Here is a 27,356-nt window from a genome sequence, read left to right as displayed (position 1 = left end):
GGATTTATATAATGAAATTGGTGCCTGAAGTTAGTGGGGTAGTGGTGGTGTGATTTTAGTGAATGCAGTATGATGTTGTTAGCACATAGTGACAGCTACACCTAATTTGTGTTGCATTAGGATAGCACTGAGACACTACACACAATAAACATGTAGCTTGATTAAATAAAGACGAGAACAGCATGCGACATACATCAACAGAGTTGCAAAGTCCTTTTTTTATTTTGATTTTGAATCTGCATTAAAAAGACAAACACAGTGTCATATCACAAGCAACAAACATTAAACAACAAACAGCAGAAGACACAGCGACACAGAATAACATCTACTGGGCCTTGCACGTTTCAGGGATGTTCATGTTGAGGTTGACCATGTTGGTTTTTTCAAATGTTCTGTGCCCGATGGACCTGACAATAGCTCTAGTTGTGTTGACCACAGATTCATGGTGAACTGCACAGCTGAACACAGTGTCATCATTTTTCCACTGCTGGAGGGTGAGGGTTAACTGGCCATAGGCAGAATATGATCCATCATTTTCTACAGGCGTTGTGGTATGGAACTTGTATTTTGAGTCTGCTTCCTCGTCATCGACAAGCCAGGAGACATAAACTTCCCGAGGGAAGAAGTCTTTCACAAAGCAAGTCAGGGTCACGGTTTCTGTTTTAATATGTTCTACTGGAGGTAGCATAAAAACTGAAGGACGCTGAGGCGGTCCTCCTGCAACATGAGAGAACAATTAGGGCTCCTGCCACAGATAAAAGTTCCCACAGTACTGTACAAAATCTCTGCTACAAAATACACTTAGAACTTACACTCCTTAACATGTTTGATGGCATGACAAGAGGAATTAAACACAGGCTTTTAGTGCACAATTGTTGATTATTTTTCTTACCAAATTCCTTTTTGTAGATTTCCTTACGTGGCTCTACCCAGTCTTCATGTTCAACAATGCAGGTGAACTTTGCCCCCTGTCTCCATTCGTCAAATGTGATGGGAAGTAAAGCGACGTATGTATCTTTATGTCCTGCAGGGGGCTTCACTGGAACAGCATCAGGTATGTCTTTTCCATCATGGGTCTCCCAGAAAATCTTTTGGACAGATGGTTTGTTTATCTTGACTTGACATTTTACATCTCCCTTTAAGTTTAAAACAAAGTCCTCCATTGTTGGTTCTATGATGGTTACTTCCACATCTGCTTCCACGCATTCTGAATGTGTTAAATGAGGAATTATTAAACAGTTATTGAACAAAAACGGCTGCAAAATGACAAGAATTGAAATTATATTTACAGTACACACATATTTTAAGGAGAAAGTAGCAATTTACTCACCAGGTCCATCAACAAGTTTAGGAATTTTGTAGGTCACAGATGAATTCACATACGTTGGACCTTGTTCACCTTTCCCCATAAACTGACATGTAAACGTATTGGTGTCAGTCCACTCACGTGATGGCACTGTCAGAAAACTTGCTGCACTGTACAGTGTTCCATTCTCTGTCTTTTTTTCATCAAAAGGTGTTTTGATGTTGGTTATTCCAGTGGTGATTTGTGCTTCATTTTTCAGCCATTTGAACTCAAAATCTTTTGGTGAAAAATCTTTGGCAAAGCAGGAGAGGGTAGTCTCGGTGCCCTCACCAGAGGAGGAGGTCAATACCTTAAGAGTTGGCAACTGATACATCTCCTCTGAAAAACAAACATATACACAAATATATGTATGCAGAAGCAAGGAATCATTTATGTATATATATGCAGAAGCAAAGGTGAACAATGTGCTACAATGTTCATGTAATCTAGATTTACTATAGATTTACAATATAACTGAGTTTATGACTTCACTGAACTACTGCATGTTATGCAACTTGCACACACGTATGCACATTGTGATTCCACTCTTCTAATTGACATATTTTGTGGCTTGTTACTAAATTGTGCAGAAAGAGTCAAAAAGAAAAGATTTTCATGGTAAGAAAATTAGATAATTTAACAGCAGAGCTTTAATGCTCGCTTCTGCATATACATTGACTGCTTGGGCAAGCGAACAGAGAGTGAATGTTAGTCATCAACATGCAGTGAAAGTGGAGGCAGACGTTAGGAGGAACCAGGATTAAGCAGATAGATGGAAAGAAGCAGACCACAATAATCTATTCTCGGACAGGTGCAGAAGACATACAGTAAATTAGCCAGGAATAAAATCGACTGAGTCAGCAGCTGAGCTTCAGCCTTCTCATTCCACCTCACTGTTTGGTTTGCTTACAGATTCTAACATTAAAAACATTTAAGGAGATTTCACACAAATTTAATTTGATAACAGTTGTATTTTAGTTTTATGCTGTTCTCTGTGTTCATGTTCCTTTTAAATGATATGTTGAAGCAATTAAAAAAAAAAAAAAAATCCTGTCACAATATTCAGCATAAGCAGCTCGGGCTAAATTGGTAAAGTCTGCCTCTAAATAACATGTCTCAGGAAAACCTACAAAATAAAGTAAAAGCAATGAACTTTTTCATCCTACATCAATAACATTTATAAATGCATTATTGATAATAACTAAATGATTATGATGATGATTATTATTATTGTGTTGTCCCTGTCCTTTTTTGTCTACCTTTAGGTTTTTGCTGAAAGCATTTAAAGCTGCATTTATGGCACAGATTGTGCTGTACAAATGTGATTATTGTTAAATTATTATGACAACAAAAGGTTTTTTAACTTCTAAATTAACTTTGTTATTTGACATACAGTAGATCACCAAATTATCTTGAAAAGAACTTAATATTTTATCCTTATCATGAGTAGCCTTGTAGCACTTTGTTTACTGCATTGTAAAATGTCAAACTTTCTCTGGCTGAAGATATTCTGTTTAATACTGTACTCTACCTTAATTTAGTATGACATTATTAATTAGTTATTATTACAAAATTGTATCATTAAGAAACTGAATTAAAAACCCTTTAAACTGTTGCACAATTATAAAATATGTCAACAGTTCCAACATGTAAAACTACTAGATTTCAAACCAACAATTAAAAAAGACATTTTTAAGACATTTTTACCATTGAGCTTCCCTGGCCCGATAATAACATGTTGATTTCCCGCTGTATGTGTGACATCACATCTGAAGGATTTCAGGGCGTCCCAGTCCTGTTTGCTCACTTGGACTTGACTTATTCCAGTATAAAGGTTGTCTTTCAGTACTGGAGGGTACTGAATGAAGTCTGTCAAGGCAGCCCCATTTACTATGCTCCATGAGTAGGTCAGTGAGGAGGGTGTGAAGCCGGTGGCAAGGCAACCAAGAGTGACCGTGTTTCCAGTCCCAGAACCACATTGCATCAGAGGAAACACAGTTGGTGCATTTGGAGTGGCTGAGAAAGTAAAAACATACGTGTAATTAAACTACCAAAATTAAAAACAACATAACAGACATTTTTTTTAACTAAGCATGAGTTAAAACTGAGAAGACAGTTGGGTAGATCAGCAGTGTAAAAAGCACATTGAAGGTGATAACTTTTAAAATTACTACTTTATGCCAAATTCAGCAGTTGTGTACGAGATTAAAGAGAATTCTTACCTGATGAAACAGTTACCATTGTACCCTTTCCCCAGTAGTCAAAAGCAGTGTAGTAGCACAGTGCTGAATCTACTTATCTGTTAGTATCAAAAGGCTACACCTAATGGCACGCTCAAAAAGTCTGCCTTGATTTTTAATTGAACCCACTAACTTATACAATACACTTAAATAATCTAGAATATACTTAGCCATAAAATACACCAGTGTGTCCTACTGAGAATATTGCTGTTTGACTTTTCACAGTACATACTGTATTAAAACGTTTTACTTTTGAAGTGAGACTTGACACGTTTAGAAATGAATTTAAACATGAAATTTTAAAAGGAAAAATATCCTGCTGTAGATTTTAAACAGTACAAATCTACCCTGATGACACTGTTACCATGGTGCCTTTTCCCCAGTAATCGAAAGCCCAGTTGTCACAGTTAAGAGAGCCAATTCACACTTCTCACAAAAACTCATTACCGTAATATCCCATTACTTCATGTCATACAATTTGTTATCAGCACCAGATAAAATCAAAATAAAATATGTCCCCGTCAATAGACCTAAGTTCCACCTGAACTTAATAGTTTGTATATTCTTTGTCAGGCTACAGAACACCGTTGGCTTTCTTATTACCGGCCAACAGTTGTGATGACATGAAACTTTTAATAAATATTGTAGTAATGGGATTACAAAATTTCTTCTCTAATCAGAAATATTAAGATTACATACCTGAGGTGACGGTGACCGTGGTGCCTTTTCCTCAGTAGTCAAAACCGTAGTCACAGTTCAACAAATTACCAACCACTGCATACAAAAACCTGTTCCCTAATATCTACACTGTCCATAGTCGGTTATTTTCTGAAAATCTACCCTACAACATATTAACCTTGGTTTTTGGAAATAAGGATTCAGAAAATGGAACAAAACCTGATTTTCACAACCGAAATTTGGATCGAGTCCACCAATTACGACACATTTAACATACAGTATCCCAGAAAGGAAAGAACTGCAAGGTGTCACAACTTGATCTCTCAAAAAATACCAATTCTGTGTTTAAATCAAAACGTAAACAACAGTGAAAGAAAAATAAAAGTGGCTTACCAGATGTGACTGTGACAGTCGTGCCTTTCCCTCAGTAGTCAAAAGCATCGTCACAGTGTCATATGTCAATACATCCAACATACAAAAACAAGCACCTTAAAGATGCAGTTGATGCCACCGAGGTCTAAATATGTTCTATTAAAAAGTATAAATACTACACTTTCAATATGAAGACAAATAAAGCTATTTTTTACCTGATGTGACGGTCACGGTTGTTCCTTTTCCCCAGTAGTCCAAGTCACAGTGATAGATTTCAATTGCGCTTTAGTACAAAAATATCTTGCAGCGTCTAACATCTAATAAATGATTGTACTTGTTCAGTAAACCACTGATTATGCCTAACATTTAGCCTGAGCTCTTGTTTTTGCTGCAAACTAGATCCCACTTTAAGTGCAGTAAAATCAACACAATTTTAATTAAAAAAAAAAACAGAAAAATGTTTAATTGTTTTCACTGGAAATACGTTTGATTATTACTCACCAGAAGTCACTGTGACTTGTGTTCCTTTCCCCCAGTAGTCAAAGTAGCCGTCACAGTGACATATTACAATCTGCTTCTAATACAAATACCAAAAATGTTGTTTAAAGCAAGAAAAGGACACATTTCACTGATTAAGCAATTCCCACTGTAATATTTATTAACCACTTCCCTTGAGATATTCATTTCCTGTGGTCTGGGTTACATAAAATGAGGTCTGTTTGTCAACGGTTGGTGAACACTTCCCCTTTATCAGACCCTCGTGTCAGCTCCAGTTCCTGCAGCATGACCTTGATTCAGCCGCATTACTATTAAGTTTGATATAACTTAGTGATGTAGAGCTCTGTTACGCTTCACTTGAATTATCATACCAACTTCAATCAGCTGTATTGTCCACCCTGGAGGTATCCAGTGTTTTAGTCCATTTTAATTAGAGATGGGACAAAATGTCATTACAGGAATATATCATATTACTTCCTCTTGTGATATCAATACACTGTCACTACACAATACACAAGTATTTAAATATATTTTTTAAACCTGCTTTTGCTCTGAACAGATTCCCCCGCCAGTTCTTACCAGAGTCCCTACTCCAATTAACTTGCGGTCATCTTTCAGGTTTCGCCTTTAACAATTGACGGGACAAACAAAATTGATGAAGACCACACAATATGCAAGAACTGTCTTACAAGTTTAGTTCACAGGCAACACAACAAACATAACCACCTGATTCTTCATCATCCTGATCTCATCGTGGAGAAAACGGCTAACGCCACCACAGATATAAGTCAGCCTATATATTAATGAAAGCTTCCTTTTATATCCCTGATGGCTACCAGTGTTACTAAGTTTATTGCTGGGTTTATTTTTTACACTTGGACACACTTTATTATGGACACCTGTTCAATGGCTCGTTAACGCAAATAGCTCATAAGCCAATCACATGGCAGCACCTTAATGCATTTAAGGCATGTAGACATGGTCAAGACGATCTGCTGAAGTTCAAACCGAGCACCAGAATGGAAAGGTGGTTTAAGTGACTCTGAACGTGGTATGGTTGTTGGTGTCAGACGGGCTGGTCTGAGTATTTCAGAATCTGCTGATCTACTGGGGTTTTCACACACAGCCATCTCTAGGGTTTACAGAGGATGGTCCCACATAGAGAAAATATCCAGTGAGCAGCAGTTCTCTGGGTGAAAATGTCTTGTTGATGCCAGAGGTCAGAGGAGAATGGCCAGACTGGTTCAAGATGATAGAAAGGCAACAGGAAGTCAAATAACCACTGGTTACAACCAAGGTCTGCAGAAGACCATCTCTGAACCAACAACACGTCAAACCTTGAAGCAGATGGGCTACAGCAGCAGAAGACCACACCAGGTGCCACTCCTGTCCGCTAACAACAGGAAACTGAGGCTACAGTTCACACAGGCTCACCAAAACTGGACAATAGAAGTTTGGAAAAACGTTGCCTGGTCTGATGAGTCTGGATTTCTGCTGCCACATTCAGATGGTAGGGTCAGAATTCGGTGTAAACAACATGAAAGCATGGATCCATCCTGCCTTGTATCAATGGTTCAGGCTGGTGGTGGTGGTGTAACGGTGTGGGGGATATTTTCTTGGCACACTTTGGGCCCCTTTGTACCAGCACTCTCAAATGTCCTTTTGGTAAGTTTAATAAACCAGCTGGTTTATTAAACTTACCAAAAGGACATTTGAGAGCGCTGGCCTTTTTCTCTTTTTCATTGTTTTTAGCCGTGCACCTTACAAGTGTATTTATTTTGAGAGTGCTTGCTTTTTCCTATGTAATCATGTCAATATGGACCAGAATCTCTGAGGAATGTTTGCAGCATCTTGTTGAATCTATGCCATGAAGAATTAAGGCAGTTCTGAAGGTAAAAGGGGTCCAACAGGTGCGAGCAAGGTGCACCTAATAAAGTGGCCATCAAAGAAGTACTTAGCTAAGACTATATGCACTTCTTTGTGCATTGTTTCATCTCAGTTGCCAAATTCCGTGAACCTGACACCATAATGCAGTGAATAAATACATCTTTACTGTGATGAAAACTCTGTCTGTGTGTGTGTCTGTGTGTCTATTCCATGTGTTTCTCCTCGCTGACTTGGTCAATCCATGTGAAATTTGGCACAGTGGTAGAGGGTCATGGGAGGATGCGAATGTAGCTATATTACATCAATTGGCCAAAGGGGGGTGCTATAGCAACCGATTGAAATTGCAAGCTTTGAATGGGCATATCTCATGACCGATCTGCATGAAACTCGGTGAACATAATCTAGGGACCAATATCTAAAGTTCCCTCTTGGCAAAAGTTGGAAAACTTACTAAAACTGAGCTTCTATAAGGCAATGAATATTGTGGAGGGCGTGGCTCATCACATAAAGGTGTATAACATCTCAAGGGTTTCACTGATCACCATGCAACTTTGTAGGCATATGACCACACATAATCTGAGGGGACCCCTCCATTATTGACCCCATCAAACAAAATGGGGGCGCTACAGAGCTAATTTATTATCTTGGCCTATGTGCCATATCAATTTTTACTAAACTTGGTAGATATGTAGAACAGGACGCCTCGAGGTGACTGGAGAAATTTAACTCTAATTGGCAACTGGGTGGCACTATAACAACAAAAAAATGCATAAAAGTGGCTAAAATGCGACCGATCGCTGTGGCTCCCCCTGTGGCCCAATGTTTTTTGTTTTTCGTTTTTTGGTATGACTAAGTCATGTTATGGTATGCTGTACATAATCACGGAAACTGTCAGTGTGTCATTCTGTCAGTCAGTCATTCTGTCTGACCCACATTTTTCTACTCACTGACGTGGTCAATCTATGTAAAACTGTACATAGGCATTGAGGATTGCAATAGGCAGAAGGTGACGAAGCTACCAATGGGTATGGACTATTGATTTGTTACACAGATTTGCAGTATTGAAAATTGTCTTGCAGTATACTTCATTATTTTTCAAAACATATTGTAAAACTATTTATTGATTCCACCACTAGTTTTAATACTCAGTATGCACTATGAAAAGCCTTATACCTTGCTGTTTAATTCACAGTCTCACATCGTCACTATATCAAGACTAATCTGATGTACAGGCTTTAACTTATGTTTGGCTGCTTGAAGGTAATGGAATGTTATGATCTAGAACAAAAGAAAATACAAATTTTAAAGACACACATGTTGCATAACTAAACTGAGACGTGATGATTTACTGCACATGATTGCAGGCTAATAGTCGAGGGCAGTCCAATGTTAGCTGCTATGTAGATTTGATTTCAACTGTTAGTCATTATTAGAACATTGATGCTTTGACATGTGATTTAAAACTGAATACATAGACAGCAAACTGTAAATAAATTCAACTGCATTACATTTAAAACACTGGACAGTTGTGCGAATGATCGTTTCAGAAAAAAAAGTGACAAAAGATAACAACTGGTGTGTGCTGAAAAGCAGAAAAAAGAAAGCAGCCAGAACATTGTCATTGTGACACAGCAGGTTCTAGATACGGGCAAACATGATCAGGTGTCTTTTTGTCTTAGAGTGATAGGCGTTATCTAACTGCATTTATAAACAGAGCACTAACTAACTAAAAAATGTTAACATAAAGATGTTTGAACTAAAAAATCACTAACTGCTGACTAACTGTGAAATAAAAAAATTAAAAACAGCTGCACATTAGTTTTTTAAAGCAGCTGATGAATATTAAAATTTCTTCTTCATTTAATTTGTTTGAATATAAGGTGGATTTGTTTTATTTAACATTTAATGTGGGCAACAATCAGGTATTGTATTGTGATGTTGATTCCCTCACTTTTTTTAAGTATGCAACAGGAAATATGCTTATGTGTTTAATTCAAGTCTGCACAACAGTGTACATTATTCTGGCTGCCTTATGTTATATTGATACAAAAGAAAATACAAATTTTAAAGACACAATCCATCATAAACTGAGATGATTTTTCAATGTTGCAGGAAAGTTCTTCAGCTTTAGCCCTAGAGATCATTGTATTTGTGATAATTTTAGAGGTGTTATGATGAACTGGATCAATGCATGATTAGAAATTGTCTATTGCTAATAGACTAAATAAACTGGTCTTATACAGAAATTTAAATCAGGCTTTATTAAAAATGAATCGCATTTTGTAACAAAAGAGTATGACTTGTAAACATGCAGCACAGCATATGAGACAGCTGCAGTCCATCGCTGGTCCAGGCTTAAATATTCACAATTACTGTGGCTTGTCTTAACTTAACAGTCATACATTCAGGAGCTCTGTCTACACAGCTGACATTATACTGTAAAGCGATGGACGTATTACCAGATGCAGTTTCTGGTTGGTTATGATCCATAAAACCTCCAACTAAATGTTAGGCAGAAAACAGCATTTTGGTTATTTAGATCTCATTATTTTTTAGAAACATGCCTTTTTAGTGAAAAACAAGCTTAAAGACAAACCAGGCTTCTCTTTATGTTTATTTATACTGTATGTAGCCTGGGCAGGAAGTCAGTCCAATATACAAGTAAAATATAGTTCAAGACTGGATTACAAAGCCCCTGAAAGAAACTATGAATAAACTATACTATACATGCAGCATTGAAAGCTTAATTTCCGTAATTTTTGTCATATATGATGACAGAGTGTAATATGTATGTTGGTATTGTCCACTTGTCAGTCTCAACTTTGATCATGTGGTGATACAGATTATGCACATGGCAACTTTAGCATAATTAGTAACTATTGTGCACGTAGGGCCCTCATGATTAGCCACTAGGACCTCATTAACTACTCATTAGCAGCTGCTAAACATTAACGTGAAAGTATTGACATTATGAGCATGTTAGCATGCTGACCCAGGTGTTTAGCTCAAAGCACAGCTGTACCTAAATACAGCCTCACAGAGCTGCTAGCTGGTAGTAGGCTTTTGCTCAATTGGGTCTTATTTGAATGTTTACGTGGCCCTGAAATCATGCAAAATGCCATGGGCTGGTGGCAGGGTGGTGTCCGTGTGGACAGTCTGTCTTATAGAATCTGATTTACCTGCAGTGTGAACACAGCCTTATTATATATACCCCTCATACTATTAACTAACTAATACTAACACTAATACTAATACTAATATGCAGGCTACTGGTTCACATTATGCTGTGCTGTAAAAAAACAAGAAAGAAGTGTTTTCAGTTAGAATTTAATTTTATGTATTATCATCTTTCTGTTGAAAACTAAAAAATGCAGGTTCTCCAGCCTGACTTTGTGTAATATATTATCATGTGTTACCAGTGCTGCTGTCTGAGCCTTTGGTTCTCAGTCTAAAGTTTCCGTTTGTTAACTGGATGCGAAGCACCTGTTGTAGTGATAGTTTCCTCTGTGTTACATAAATATCAACCAATAAGGATGTTAATAACCACAAGTCCAACATGTACACACATTTTCATTTGTTTCCTGCAGTATGTCTGATTAAGTCTGGAACTGTATTTGACTTTAAAACTATGTTTGTAGGTATAGGAGTACATTTAAAGTAATGGGAAGTAAATAGTTAATGTAATAAAAAAACAACATTCCACATTAATTCAATATATCCTTCCACTTGTCCATTGAATATGACATTTTTTTTAGAATCTAGTGACTTAAGGAACTTTTCAACACAGTGACTTTTTGCTTCAGTTTAGTAAAGACAGGTTTTTGTATTACCATATATCAGGCTAGCTCCTCACAGTGCTACATGCTATACAAAACCTTTGCCTAATATGTTGCATTGCTAGTATTATGTACTGCATGTAGCTTCTGAGCAGAGGGAATCATAAAACAGCATTCTAGTTTTTCTTTCCATTTTATTTTTAATGGTACGTTTTAAAACATATTTTTTCTGTGTTTTTTAAACATCACAGTTCTCACACATTGGTGATGTTTAGCCTTTGCTTCAGAGCGACAAAGGTCTGACAACCACTTTGGTCTAGGCTGTTAAAAACTGAATGTTAATCTGACAGATAAAGGATGAAATGTTGTGAAGTACTCTACAGTAAAACCTGAAATATATTACATCCAGTAATGTGAGTGAAAAAATTCATATTGTTTTCCAGTGTGTGAAATATGTTATCTCTGTGTGACAAAAGAGCTTTTCTTCAGTTTTCAAGATTAAATGTAAAACAAAAACAAAAACCCTTCCACTATTCCATTGTATATCACCTTCTTTAGTGTCTAATACATTTAGAAATGGCCTGGTTTTGTAAATATTAGTGACTCTGGGCCTCAGTTTCAGCTCAGGACAGGTTTCTTGTATTACCACATATCACTGTGGCCAGCCCTGGGTACACATTGGCACATGCTCATACAAAAACCTTTGCCTGATATGGTGGTCAGTATTTTGTACTCTTTCTTCTCAGAATTGACTACATTCAGTACCTTTTTACAGTAAAATGTTAAAATCAGGAAATGAAATTGAAAAAAAAATCACTTTTACTCAATTTTATTTTTAAGTTTAAGTTTTGAGAAAATGTACATTATTTTCTCATGAATTAAGGAATGAAAATATTACTTGTAAGCTAATGATGTCTTAACCCAACCCTTTCTGCAAGATCACATTTTATTGCCAATGTTTAAAATATACTTTGCAGGACTCACACAGAACAATCCTCTTAAACATCAATTATGACCCTTGAGAAATGTGTGGCGGGTATTTTTCTGCAGAGACCTTGCCTTCTGCCTGTATTTTATTCCTTCTGATTTTCTGTGTTTGGGACGTGCATGGCAATACCAGCGCTCAGGTGAGGTTAGTGCTTCATAAAAGGTAGCACCAGGTGTCAGGAAAGCAGGTGTCCAAGAGAAACAGCGTGCAAAAACAAATATAGCGCCAAACGAGAGTGCTTCTGGGGTTGGCTTTACTCACACTCTTTGGCTTGTTCACAAACAGTAACCGACAACCCTATGTAGTGTACCTTTAAACATCTTTGATTTTCCTCAGGGGACTTTTATTGGACACCTACAGGCAGCTGAAAGTCTCGCCTTTGTTTAACAAGTTATGTTAAGATTTAATCCGTGACAAGAATAAGCAGTGCAGAACTTTACTTCACTTCTCTTACTATTTTCAAAATGTGTTCTTGTTGTACGCTCCTGAAAATGGTCAAATTGTGATAATGACACAATAAAACAAACAAATATAAATACTGTTGATATATGTGCAGTAAAACCACAAATGGCAAAAGCAAAACTACTGTAGCATTAAACAAGATCCAGAGGCTCTGACAGGAGTTTCAGGCTTGTCATCCAAAGTTTGGGTGGAAGTATGCCTCGGTATAGAAGTAGTGACAGCTCTCACTAAAATCAAATGTTAGTGCTAAATATGACAGATAAAGAAATGAAAAGTACACTCTACAGTAAAACCCTGAACACATTACATCCACCTAATGTGAGTGAAAAACATTATATTGTCTTCCAGTGTGTGAAATATGTTATCTCTGTGTGACAAAAAAAGAGCTTTTCTTAGGTTTTCAAGATTAAACTGAAAACAAAACAAAACCCTTCCACTATTCCATTGTATATCACCTTCTTTAGTGTCTAATACATTTAGGAAATGGCCTGGTTTTGTAAATATTAGTGACTCTGGGCCTCAGTTCAGCTCAGGACAGGTTTTTGTATTACCACATATCACATTACACATTGGCACATGGTCATACAAAAACCTTTGCCTGATATGTTGCGTGGTCAGTATTTTGTACTCTTTCTTCTCAGAATTTACTACATTCAATACCTTTTTACAGTAAAATGTTAAAATCATGAAATAAAATTGCACTTTACTCCCTTTTATTTTTAAGTTCAAGTTGAAGTTTTGTGAAAAGTTACATTCTTTTCTGCGAATTAAGGAAACTTATGTAAGCAAAATAAGGAAAGAAAAATATTACTTCTAAGCTAATGATGTCTTAACTCAACCCTCTGTGCAAGACCACATTGTATTGTCAATGTTTAAAATACACTTTGCAGGACTCACACAGAAGCAATCCCTCTTAAACGTCAATTATGACCCTTGAGAAATGTGTGGCGGTGTATTTTTCTGCAGAGACCTTGCCTTCTGCCTGTATTTTCTTATTCCCTTCTGATTTTTTGTGTTCGGGACGTGTATGGCGTGTACCCCCACAGCGCTCAGGTGAGGTTAGTGCTTCATAAAAAGGTCGTGACCAGGTGTCAGACCGAAAGCAGCAGGCGTCCAAGAGAAACAGCGCACAAAAAACACAAATATAGCAAACGAGAGTGCATCTGGGGTTGGCTTTTACTCTCACTTTCTCTGCCGAGCTTGTTGGCAAACTATGTGTACCTTTAAAAGCCTTTTCCTAAGGGGACTTTTATTGGACACCTACAGGCAGATTCAAGCATGTGATGAGAATCAGCGACGCCAAAACTCCCTGATGATTGTTTTTAATTTTGTCGTGTTGTCCACATTCTTTAAAAGGGCTCTACAGTTATGATTGTGACACAATTAAACCAACACCTATGTGAATACATTGTGCAGCAAAACCATGGAAATATGACATCTTCTTAATTTAAGTAAGACACAATACATTGTTTTTCATTATGTGAAATATGATATATTTGCTGATTCAAAGTAGGAGGAAAACAATGTGAGCTTCTCTGAGGTTTTCAGGGTAAAACTAGAAATAACAAATAAACAAAAACATTTCCACATGGAATTGATCCTTCCACTTTTCCACTGAATACTACGGTCCTTTTGTAATTTTGGGAAACATCTCAGTTTTGCGAATATCTTATCTTTTGCTCATGGCACAGTGACTTTGTGCTTCAGTTCAGTTCAGGACAGGTTTTTGTATTAGCACATATCACTGTGACCCACCCCCGTCTACACAGTGCCAAATACTCCGACAAAAACCTCTGCCTGATACGGTGCGTAGTCAGTCTTTAATAATCAGTATGATATCACTGCCTTTTTTACAGTAAAACTAAATTGAGAAAGAACATTACATTCAAATTTTACCCTTTGAAACCTAATTTGTGCTTGAATGTCTTTTTTTATTTTGTGGATATTTATATGATCCCCTTTGTCTTAAGGAAACTGTATCTATGACCCCCTTAACACCTTGCATTAAAACGCTTTCTTAATCATTAAAATGGGATAGTGCTTGACCACATGAAGTACTGGTGTAAATGCACCCAAAACGCATGGAGGATGGATTGTGATCCGATTGGCCAAACCATCTGCGGTGGTGGTCAGGGGCGTATTGTGACTCAAGCAAAATTGCGTGTTCAGTCCACATACAACAAGCACGGGGCCAGAGATATGTAAGTGCATGCAACTGTCCCAAACCAGCACCAGACCCTGATTTTGCAGGGTGCACAGCGGTCTTTCTCTGATCTGATGCTCACTTACCTCCTAACTTACTGTGGTGTCTCCCTTCTCCGTAATGGATTCTTTCTATTGATCACGGACTACAATAAGTTCGGCCTATTTCATCTTTGTCAACCTCGCTGCTGCATTCGAAATCTTCCGGACTGTCTCTGACATATACCAGCAAGGATTTTTAAAAATATGTTATATTTTACACCAATATTGGCGATGAAAATACTAAAAAAATACTACAATAAAATACTATAATAGTTGATGACAGGCGGGGTGGGGCCCATTTGGACTGCTTTCGTCTGTTTGAGCTGGACGGATCTCAGTCAGATCTCAAAGGGGACACTGGTGACACATACCTATACCAGGTGTAAATGTAATCAGATTATATTATATCGAGACACAGTGTGGATACAAGACTTTAATACAAGGTGTAAACTGGGTCACTTTTAAGCTAATGATGATTATATTGTCAGTTTTTATGAAACATCTTTGCACATTCAGGCAGCAGAAAGCAATCTCACCTTTTGGCTTATTTTCTGTATCAGCAGCATACACAGCATTTCCTTCTCAGTGGGAGGAGGTTTTTGTCGAGGGATATATCACTGTGCTGCCATAGCCGCTATAATACACTGTGCTAAAACGCCATCCAAAAACTCCACCCTGCACACTGGCTGTCATGGGACACAAATGCTGTTACTTAAACTCTAATGGTTTTTTTTAATGTTATTGCAGTGCAAATATTCTGTGATGATCTTTGTTAAATGATTATTTCTTCATTTTGTCACCTCGTACACACGTCTTAAAATAGATTCAAAGTTATGATCATGTTACAATTAAAGACACAACTACTGACGCATAAGATCAGAAGGCTCTGACAGGATGATACATAATCTCTCTCTCTCTCTCTCTCTGTATATATATATATCTATATATATCTGTATCTATATATATATATACACACAACATATATATATATGTATATATATATATATATATATATATAGATATATATACGTTGTGTATATATATATAATTTAAATGAGAATCAAAACTACTGATGCATAAGATCTGAACATATACACATATACATATATATATATATATATATATATATATATATATATATATATAGATGAGGTGTTTTGTTACATGAGCAGTTTGAAGAGATAGGGGAGTAATATTAAGGCAGAAATATCAAATCTTACATACATGCAGGGGACAGGAAACACCTCTCAGTATAATGAATGAACAAACACTGCATTGCAGAGCAGTTGTATTGAATTGAGTTATATGTTTTATAACTGACATATTGTTGGGGAGAGTCAGGGTTAAGAAGACAGATGAGGTTTTTGTTATGGTGTGTAACAATGTGTAATTCCAGCTACTACCAGCAGCCACAGTGACACAAGCGCTTACCAAAACCTCACCACATTTGCCAAGAAACCACACGGCACAATGGAGTTTGCTGTTGTTTCGGTTTAGAGAAAAGAGAGGGATTGTTTCACAAAAGTAAAAAAAAAAATAAAATAGAGCAGTTCTATATGTATATTTTGAAAAAAAAATTTTGAGTATGATATGAATATTAAAGCCTCTAATGAAGCAGGTTCCACTAAAAAAGTGAACACTAACTATAAAAACAGATACAACCACCTTTTGAAATTGGCAAAAAAGAACTATTACTCACAACAATTAAAGGAATCATCAAATAACATCAAATACACATGGCAAATTATCAGCCAGTTGTTGCAAAGAAAGAAAGAAAAAGCTGAGTTTCCCTCAACTTTTTCCAATGGTGCTGACATGTAAATTTAATGATTTCTTTGCTAATATTGGTGTTTCACTTGCAAAAAAGATTCCTAATATAGAGTGTAATCCTTTAGATTATATTCATGGTAAATTTCCAATTATGTCTAACTATCAAACCTAAGCCTGAAGAAATTAAAGAAATAATTACAGGGCTGAAGAATACTGCTGTGGGACACGACGAAATTGGTGCCTTTCTTATAAAAGAAGTAAAAGAGTGTCTTGCAGATCCGTTAACCTATATTTTTTCTGTCTCCATGGATAAGGGTAAAGTTCCTGATGATTTAAAGTTGGCAAAGGTCATTCCTCTATATAAGGCCGATGACCCCAATCTTTTTACAAACTGTAGACCCATATCAATTTGACCTTGTTTCTCAAAAATCTTAGAAAAACTGGTCTACAAAAGAATTTTTCAGCATCTGGAACTGAATAACATATTATACACGCATCAGTATGGCTTCAGAAAAAATCACTCTTCCTACATGGCCCTGCTCCAGCTGGTAAACAAAATCATATCAGCACAAGATCACAATGAATATGCATTAGGTATTTTTCTGGACCTGTCCAAAGCATTTGACACTGTAAACCATCATATTTTACTGTCAGAATTAGATAGATATGGTTTTAAAGGACATGTTCTTAGCTGGCAAGGTGATTATCTCAAAAACAGACAGCAATATGTATATTTCAAAAATTGTGTCTCTTGTAAAGCTACCATCCAATGTGGGGTCCTTCAAGGCTCAATTCTTGGACCATTATTATTTCTTATTTATGTTAACGATTTGGCTACTGTGTCTAAAGACATTTTACCTATTCTTTTTGCAGATGATACTAATTTAGTGATGTCAAACAGCAATTTTGATTGTCTTATGAGTGAAGCAGATAGGGGTCTCAAAGAATTTTCAAATTGGTTTAAAATAAACAAATTATCTTTGAATGTAAAAAAATCAAATTTTATGATCTTCAGCGGTAAGAGAAAATATAACATAGAAAGTGCATCCTTAAATATAGATGGAAATCAGGTTAAGCAAGTGCATGTTGTGAAGTTTTTAGGAGTTCTAGATGATGACCAACTCTGTTGAAAAATGCACATTAATTACATTTATACAAAGGCTATGAAATCCCTTGGTATAATTAAGAAAATTCGTTATTTCTTAAACAAGTCTTGTTTGCTGATCTTGTATTATAGTCTTATTTTTCCACATCTTAGTTACTATAACATTGGATGGGGTTCAAACTATTACACTGGTCTTAAGAGGATCTACATGTTACAAAAAAGATTTATCAGAAGTGCCGCTTTTTCAAATGCATTTGTTCCATCTTTGCCACTATTTCACAAACTTAAGCTCTTAACAATTTATGACATAAACACAATTCAAATTTGTACTTTTGTTTATAAAACCAGATTTAGGAGAGATCTTTTGCCTGAGTACTTTGAGAATTATTTCACACTGAATTCTGACATTCATCAATATAGTACCCGGCAAGCCAATTATATAAATCTGCCTAAGAATATCACCACAAGGGGTCAGCTTTTGGTGAAGTATTGTGGTGCAGACCTGTGGAATTATCATCAACACTTGGTAAATATCTATCCATCCCTGTCAATATTTAAAAACAATTTAAAACAATTTCTGGTTTCTCTATATTCAAAGTGAACTATAAAATTGTTTAGATGCAGGATAAACTTTGCATTTGACTATGTGATTTGATGATCTTTTGAATGCAGATTAGTGTCACACCTTCAGTAGTACATTGATTAGTATTTTGTTTCTGTTCTCGATTTTGTTTGTTTCTGATAAATATACAAAACACACGTGCGCACACACACACACACATACACACAGCATTGATTAGGGACTTTATTAGATGGCCTACTTTATGTTTCTTTTCTACTTTATATTTCTATTTTTGGTACCGTATTGTTTATTGATTATTTTAAAGGCAATTTTAAATCTTTGTCTTTTTGTTTTATTGAATATTTAGGTGAGATAACTTATAACCCTTTAAGGAGTTTTTCATCTCACCTGCACAATCTGTTTTTTGTTGTTGTTGTTGTTTTTAAAACCAATTGTTTTAATACTGTGCAAATAAATAATACGAAATACGAACTATGAGCTCAATTTGTAACATTTTCTAACATTAAAGAGCAAACAGATGGTGGCAGTGTGGTCATTAGAATTATTTTTTGACATTCACTGAACTATTCTATTCAATTCAATTCATTTTTATTTATAAAGCCCAATATCACAAATCACAAGTTGCCTCACAGGGCTTTACAGCATACAACATCCCTCTCTCCTTAGGACCCTCTGCATTAGGCAGTTGGAACTCTGAATCCATGAGAATGCATTTGGCTGCAGACATGGGCCACATCAGTGCCATCTGCTCCCATGTCTTCTGGTGTTGGTGTTGTGCTTGTGCTTTTTAACATCATTACTGGTATTATTTTATGGCAAAACCAAACAGATACAGTAGTAGATGACTCGCCACTTGAGTTTTTTGGAATTCATTCATGTGTTTTGATTTTAGCAGCAGTATACATTTGACGACTACTCCGAGCCTGGTGACCTCAGACAAACCTCGCCACAGCATTTGAGCTTTTTAAGGATGAACTTCACATTCAGTCTTGCATGGAAGAAAAGTACTGACTTGCATTAAGGTTCAAGTGTTTTGCACTTGTAACCACATCTACCACATCACACTGTACCTAACAAAGTCAGCCTGTAGATGGCAGCAGAGCATTATTTTCAACTTGTATAGTTCATCTTTGGAATCACCTTTGCTACAGGATGAACCTCCAGGGCAGTGTAGACATTTGGTTGCATGTTACCAGCTGCTGCTTTAATGTACATTAGTCATTGAGCTTATGCAGCTTTAATTCTGATAGAGTATTTAAACAAAACTGAGCACCTACAATACATGTATATTCTGACTATTTAGGGTTTTGCTGTGTTTTACTATTGAATGAAGTCATGATAAAGTTTGGCTGCAAGTAAATAAGAAAAAAACAAAAACAAAAACACTCCCTCTTCAGTACTTGAATGTATGCCTACTATAAGCATATGGATAGTCTGTGCGAGTCCTCTCGATCATGTCCTTCCCATGACCCCAAGTGTCAAGTGAGAGAGGCCACTAGATCGCAGTCTGCACTCACTTTTCTGACTTCTATTAACCAGCTGGTGTGGAAGTCAGAGTGTCCCACTGACACTAAACAGTATTAGATAAAGAAATATCTTTTGTCATGAGTCTGAAGGACATACTGGTTGAATTATGTTTCTGAATTAATCAGTGGCAGCACCAGATGTTTCTTTTGCCTTATTAATAACTGGCAAACGAACAATGAAAAAGAATGAATAAATAAATACATTTATTGAGTTAATTTAGGAGAAGTAGGTCATCTATCAGACCCTGGTAGTTCCAGCTGCACAAAACTCAGTTCACTTGTACACTTAAAATATATGCATATTTTGGTATGTTTTAAATCTTTGCAAAGGCAGAAGGTTGGATAATTTGTCAGATTAACCTCTCAAAATCACTGTGGTTGAAATGTATGATTTGAGCAGCAAAAAAGGTTCAAATATATAGTGGAATATATCTTTCGTGAACTAATAATTTAGATGAAGATGATACAGTAAATGCTCTTAATTGCTGTTCTTTTGCAATGATGGTTCTTTTAAATCAGCGGTATCAAACTCATTTTAGCTCATGGGCCCAATTTGATCTCAACTGGGCCAGACCAGTATAACCACTGCATAATAATAATAATCTATAAATAACAACCCCTTCAAATTTTTCCCCTGTACATTCTTAAACGTTCATCCCTTTACAAAACAAATGATGACCAGCCCACGATATTCTAAGAAAAATATGTGCAAATTCAACAGTATGTCTCAGTCTACCACTCACTTTGACTACATGTGCATTTCTTTCATAATTTTCCACTCCCACTAAAGTGGACGCTACTGAGGAAGCAGCTTCAGTCATCCCCTGCCTCACAAACCATTTACAATGTAAAGTTATGTCAGTGCCTCAGCAGCAGGGCTCCACCCATACTGTTTAAAGATAGAAGTCTGATACAGAATCTTTTGTACTGATGCTGCCAGTTGATAATGTTTTGCACAATGTTCAGTATCTTTAAATATGGCCACAGTAAATATTCTTTGTTATTTCAGAGAGCTGTATTCTGGTCAGGGTGGAAACGCCTCTGAGGCAGCATTTTACATGAAGTATCTACTCACTGTTTAAATTGCTCCTGAAACCTGACACTTCCTAGCCTTCACAAGTGCATCAATATCAGGTGTGCAAAGTCAACTAGTGAGCCTCGGGCCGTATGTTCAACACCCCTGCTTTAAATGTTTCATTATTGTTACTGTCCTTAAACGCAGCTGCTTTTTCCCCAGTACAGCTGTATCTTCATTCAGTTTGCTAAATTATACCCACAATTGTGAGCATGTAAAACTGCCTTTAGTAACCGCCTAACGTGCAACAAATCAGGGAGCAGCAAGAAACATAGGAGGAAAAATATACACTTTGAAGTCATCTGTGTTAGAATTGATTGAAGTGTTCAGATACTAAGAGCAGCACCAACAGGTATCCATATTTTGGTCAGCTGCACTCCTTCCTAATCTGCTGAGGGTGCTATAAATGCCCCTTTGATAATGGGGAACTGCCACAGACTCTGCGTCTTCTTCTAATATCCTTCTAGACAAAACTAAAGGAACTAGTTACCAGGCCACACTCGTCATCACACAAGATCTCAAAGGCTTACAGCTCCTGCTGTGTGCAACCATGATGCTCCAGATACTCAGAAGAACACTGATGTGAAACTACCTATCTCTATAATCATCATGAACTTACAACCATACAGCAAAGAAACAACAGGATACACAAATATACTTGTACTGTATCTGGTATTTTCTGCACTCTGCACGTCCTATGTTGCTGTCCTGTTGTTTGATGAGTTTATAAGGAAGTGGTTGGGTGCTCCTAGGTGCCTAAGTAGTGTTGCATTGTATGGAAAAGGGATACTTCAGCTGCCAGTATCTAGTTTAACAGAGGAATTTAAATGTACCAAGGTCAGGACAGAGCTCTTGTTATCTGGGAGTAAGGACGTGGTAGTTAGGAGTGTGGTTCCAAATCCAACCAAGGGGAGGAAGTAGAACCCAAGATCGTCAGTTCAGGAGGCAGAGGCAGCTCTTAGACATGCAGAGATTGTAGGTAATGTTCAGTTTGGCTGGGGAGGCCTGGGGCTTGGCTCAGGCAAACCGGTATGGAATAAAGCAGGTCTCAAAGATAAAAGAAAGCTGGTTGTAGAACAGATACGCAGACAGGAAGAGATAGTAAGGGGTGCAAAGGTAGTGGCCCAGGCTAAACAGGGACAGTGGTTGAATTGGGAAAGTGTAGAGAAGAGGAAACTTAGTTGGAGGGACCTGTGGAGTATGGAGGAGAATCGTATTAGATGTGTTACCAATCCCCCAGAACCTAAAACTGTGGGTAAATGAGGACCCATCATGCCCATTGTGTTCAGGTACCGCAACCTTAAAGCATATTTTGTCAGGCTGTAAAGTTAGCTTGTCACAAGGCCGATATACATGGCGACTTAACCAGGTGTTGAAATGTTTAGCTGCGGGCATCGAAGGGAAATGAAGACAGGTGAATTCAGAAGGTGGTAAGGATAGGAGTTTAGCAATTCAGTTTGTCCGTGAGGGAGAGAAATACAGAAGGGATAAGTTAGGAGGCAAGGGTGTGGCCGCCTATATGCTTGTGATTGGGAAATGCAAGTAGATTTAGGGGGAAAGCTTGTTGTTCCCCAGGAAATAGTTTGTACCAGGCAGAGGCCTGACATAGTGTTGTGGTCAGTGAGTCAACGGATAGTTTATTTCATTGAGCTGACAGTTCCTTGGGAAGACTCAGTGGAAGAGGCCTATGAAAGAAAAAAGCTTAGATATGCAGACTTAGGAGCAGAAGCTGAGCAGCAAGGATGGAAGACTGGGATTTGTCCAGTGGAAGTGGGGTGTAGGGGATTCATAGCAAGATCAGCTGTCTCGCTCCTGGGGGAACTCAGAGTGCGGGGACAGAGTTTGAGGAAGACAGTGAGGGAAATGTCAGATGAAGCAATTAAATGTAGCCAGTGGATCTATAAGAGAAGAAATAATGTCAGCTGGGGGCCAGCAGGGGGAACTACTAAGCAGGGCACATAACTCCTTGAGATCAGGTGGAGAGATCCACTTCCTCTCAGGAGAAATCCAGGAAGAGGAAGTATTTAAGTGTGGGAGTGGCCTTTTTGAATCCATTTTGTTTGAGGCCATGCGGCAAGGTGAGTGTGCTTGCTGATCCTGTAAGTTCATTTAGCACCTTTAACTTTAGCTTATATTGTAGTTATGCTATGTAGCGTGTGATATAGAGTATGGTGAATGTGCTAGGAAAGGGCTGAGAAAGCCATGTGTAAGTAAGGTAAAGGAGGTTGTTGGGTTGGTGCGGGGAGGGGAGCAGTGAGACCTGGCATTAGGGGAGTGTCTCTGGGACGCCAGAAATCACTGTCTAGCCTCCTGGAGGTGTTGTGGGACCAACTAGACGAAACACTGGTGAAAGGAGGTTCCCACCCAGTGACCCCAAAGACATGTTAGTTATCACTGCTCACTGGTTTGTATAGTTAAGCCTTGCCATATTAGCTTATCATAGGGCTTAGGTTATTCACTGAGTGCTGATCCTTTCTTTAGAGCACAAACTTCTTGTGTTTATTTGAACTAAAATCCTGTGTAATTGATTACTGTTCATTTATCCTGCCTCCTCGAAGTATTTCATAGATTACTTGTGCTGTCTTTGTCTGTGAGGACGTGTGTCTGCTTTATACATGCTTGCCGCTTCACGCCTGGGTACAGGCCGACATACAAATATGTGCAGTGAAAGATGGGCCTCTTGTTTCGAGGAAGTTTATTTGTAGCTCTGATGGTTTCCACAAAGTTTCACTAGTACAGGTGTGGTCCCAGAGGTGCAGAGAGAGGGGGAAGTGACTCTCTAAAGATGATATGTTTAGAAACACCAGGAAACTGAAAAACCTTCAGAGCTTAACTGATAACAGGAGTTTGTGGTATGTTGTCTTGCTGCGGTATTATTACAGATGTTCTTAGATCCCTGTTGTGACTCTCAGTGACGACAAAATCCTCAAAAGCTTTCTATCACTCATAGTCATACTCCCTTTAATTTAATTATGCAGCTATGTAATTCTTATTTATGATAAATAAATGAAAGCAAATTAAATCAACAAAGTAATTGAATATTAAAAGTAAAGTTTATATTTAATCTACCAAATGCAAAACCAGATACAGAATGTATCAAATGTACGTTGTTGTACAAAAAGACAATATTGTGTTAACAGAGTGTAGTTTCCTACTGCCTCTCTGCTCTAAATGTGCATCCAGCCCTGCAGTGCACACTGCACGTCCAAGGAGCTAGGAGCAGGTGGAAGGCCTAATGTCGCAACGAAGGACATACCCTCCAGGGGCAGAAAAAAGAAAAAGGAAGAAAGAGGAAGAGGAGAAAAAACGACAAGATAAAGGTATGTTTGCATCTCTTGGTATTGTAACATTTGGTGTCAAGGAGATTTTGAAAAGTTTCCTCAAATTAGGAAAGTCCCTAATTATTGTTGATATTTTGTTCCAACTACGTTAGCCTATAATAGCAAATTAGCTAGCTAACATTACTTCAAAACTAGAGAAACTTCTCTTTTAACTGGTAGGTTAGATAGCTTACTATTCAAGCTAACGTTTTTGTGTTTGTTTAATACTTTGAATAAGTTGATTCTCGGTGTTATATATTCTGGGTTGCTTTTTGGCATCAAAACAACGTTTTTGATAACAGTGTTTGATAGCAAATATTTAATAACAACTAACATTAATTACAGAGGTGGTGACGTTTCCTAGCTATATGTTTTTGCATTAATGAATTAACTTAGTTAACTTATAGTTTGAGATATGTTGTTTGCTGCAGAGCATAGTAATTTATGTGAGCAAATAAACATATTCCTTTTACATCAACTCCCTAATATGCTCATAAGTTATATGAAACTTCGCCAGGAGCACTGTTAAAGTATTTTGGAGGAGGCACTGACTCAGCCCAAGGGCAGTCCACCTCTTCAGGCTCAGCCAAGGTTAATGAATCAGGTGAGGGAAAAACTGTCACCATATATATTTAATTTCTAGTCAAATTATCTTATTAACATATACTAATATATAATAATATGTAAATAATATAATAAAATATAATAAAATGGGGCGGCACGGTGGTGTGGTGGTTAGCACTCTCGCTTCACAGCAAGAGGGTTGCTGGTTCGATCCCGGGCGTGGGAGCCCTTCTGTGTGGAGTTTGCATGTTCTCCCCGTGTCAGCGTGGGTTCTCTCCGGGCACTCCGGCTTCCTCCCACAGTCCAAAGACATGCAGATTGGGGACTAGGTTAATTGGTGACTCTAAATTGTCCATAGGTGTGAATGTGAGTGTGAATGGTTGTCTGTCTCTATGTGTCAGCCCTGCGATAGTCTGGCCACCTGTCCAGGGTGTACCCTGCCTCTTGCCCGATGTAGCTGGGATAGGCTCCAGCCCCCCCGCGACCCTCAAGAGGATGAAGCGGTTAGAAGATGAATGAATGAAGATGAATAATATATAATCACATGACAGGGGTAATGTTTTTCATCTTAGGTCCATCTCCATCCTCTGACCCATCCACTGTGCCCACTGTCCCCTCTGTGTCTGCTGCAACCTCAGCTCTATCTGGTAAGTTAACAACAAAACAGCCTTTGTAATTGCTCAGTGTACTGCAGAACAAAACTTCTCAAGCAATTTTCAGTTCTTCCACTGGCAGATTGTTTTCTTATTACAAGCTATAGCTGCACTATTTCACTTAGAAAATAAGCAGCATAATTTTGAAGTGTAATATGATATCTAACATGACTAGCTTTTGTTGTTGTTTTTCATCTTAGGTCCATCTCCATCCTTTGCTCCATCCACTGTACCCACTGTCCCCTCTGTGTTGCAGTTTATTTGAAACAAAAAATAATAAAGGAGATTGTGTTTACAGTAAATGATTGGTTTATTTTGTTACTTTTAGTTGGCCGAGATGACATTCGGTATCCCACTTAGTACTATATCACATTGAATATTAAGTGTAAATCAACCCCTGGCTGCTCTTGTAGCTGAATTTGCTGCCATTTCAGATTAAAAACCATAAATGGGTAAAACATGCTGGGCTGCTCTTTGAGGTTTTATGTATTGATTCTCTGTGTGGCCAGTAGGGGGAGTTGCTGACTTTGCCAAATATTAATTGAGAGATTATTCAGCAAGTTTGCAAATCTGTTGTCTGCTTCTATGGCCTTAATCACTGTGGATTACAATCTAACCACAACAAAATGTTCTCACATCTAGTTTTACAAGTGATGACAGAATAGAACATAAAATAACTTACAGTGGGTGTGTGAATGATCAATAATCAGTATTATTGGCAGTAATAGAGGGCCCCAAAATCAAATTTTGCTTAGAGCCCCATGGAGGCTTGGGCCGGCCCTGTATTTCTACTACTGTGCAATTGAATTATGTGTAAATGAAAAGTTAATACTAAACACAAACACATTTCAGTGACATTAAGTGTTTAAGAAAAGTGATCAATAATTTCTGTAATCATAACAGCAGGAACCAACGCAGAAAGATGTATAAGATTTGCAATTGTATTTTTATTTTTATCCGGGTTACAGAGAAATACATTGATATAACACAGTTAATCATAGTTAATCATTACATATAATGACCATTTAATTCAACAAATTTATGTTAGATTATTGATTTTGTACATGTTTTCAAAACTCAAAACTCCTTTATATTAAAGAAGAAGAAAAAAAAGTGAATGAAGACCTGCAGTCATCTGTGCTGTACATCCATCTCATCCTTTATCACTTTAGCTGCAAAAACAAAAAATAAATAGTGTTAAATAGTGGTAAGGTGTGACTGGTCACTTTAGACTACTACTGGATAGTTGTGGCCAACTGGTTTTCTATAACAGTTATATTAACTGATGGATGGATAAACATTTAAATTAATTACAATTTTTAACAACTTGCATAAAAAGATTTATCCTCATACACCAGGACATGACTGGCTACCTGTGATTCATTACTCTAAGGTGGCATCTCTAATGTGTTTGATTCAATAAACTGGTATATGTCAGTATGTGTTGTGGAGCGAATACACACAAATCAGAATATTTTATGTGCTGGCTGCAAGCAGCAATCACCAGGACTGAAAAATGCAATGCAGAAGTAGACCCCCATGTTAAAATGCCAAACTTTATAGCAGAAACAAACATGTATACAGCCTGGTACAAAAAACAGTTTAGGTGTAAACAGCTAATTTCACCCTTCATGACAACTGCACGGGAGCTGAATTTCTATATAACTCACCCGTTATGATTTTATTAAGGCTTAAGATAAGAGAAGATGCCGTCAGTTGACATGTTGATACCAAGGCAGCAACGTTGGTTAGGTAATGTAACCATGGCGTCACCCCAGATTCAAAGATGGTGTAGTCATAAGAGTTGCTAATTCAGTGTGTTTTCAGTTTAGGAAAGTTCAATGCAACATTTTGGTTGCCTAAAAAAGTCTTCTTCAGCTTTCTGTTATTTTGTTTTAATAGTTTTAAGCCTGTTTTTCACCAGTGATCATTAGCATTAGCATTATCACAGTTAAACAGAGACTGTAAGGGCAACATGCTAACCAAGCTAGCAGCTAGAGTAAGGACAAGGCTATCTCCACTCTTTCATCCAAATATGAATCTAAGATCAAAGAACATCTGAGACACCGACCACCAAAATGTCAAACTCAAGGCTTTAAAACAGGACTCCACAAACCAGTGGATGATGTCATGGTGGCTACGTCTATTATTTTACACAGCCAGATAGAGAAATTCAACAGCCATAAAGACTGATCTGGGGCCAATTAACTTTTCAGACCTGATAATCAAGTACATGTTTGATTTTTTTTGTCTCTTTTGTCTAATTATAT

General features: G+C 37.4%; 2 protein-coding genes and 1 gene segment (V, D, J or C); 2 read left to right on the top strand and 1 right to left on the bottom strand.

Annotated features, from left to right (window-relative positions):
• The window catches only part of LOC125878734 (uncharacterized), a 231,193-nt gene that overhangs the window by 19,689 nt on the left and 184,148 nt on the right, over positions 1-27,356 (top strand). The window lies entirely within an intron of this gene.
• The window catches only part of LOC125878736 (immunoglobulin mu heavy chain-like), a 135,060-nt gene that overhangs the window by 21,929 nt on the left and 85,775 nt on the right, over positions 1-27,356 (top strand).
• Positions 204-3,692, bottom strand: LOC125878764 (Ig heavy chain C region, secreted form-like). The segment is given in 5 exon segments: positions 204-717; positions 893-1,207; positions 1,331-1,679; positions 3,045-3,361; positions 3,568-3,692. Coding segments are annotated over 5 exon segments (1,392 nt in total).

The sequence above is a fragment of the Epinephelus fuscoguttatus genome, linkage group LG19, assembly GCF_011397635.1.
Source record: "Epinephelus fuscoguttatus linkage group LG19, E.fuscoguttatus.final_Chr_v1".
Taxonomy (NCBI): Eukaryota; Metazoa; Chordata; class Actinopteri; order Perciformes; family Serranidae; genus Epinephelus; species Epinephelus fuscoguttatus.
Note: the sequence above shows the minus strand (reverse complement) of the source record. Positions and strands in the feature narration are given on the sequence as shown.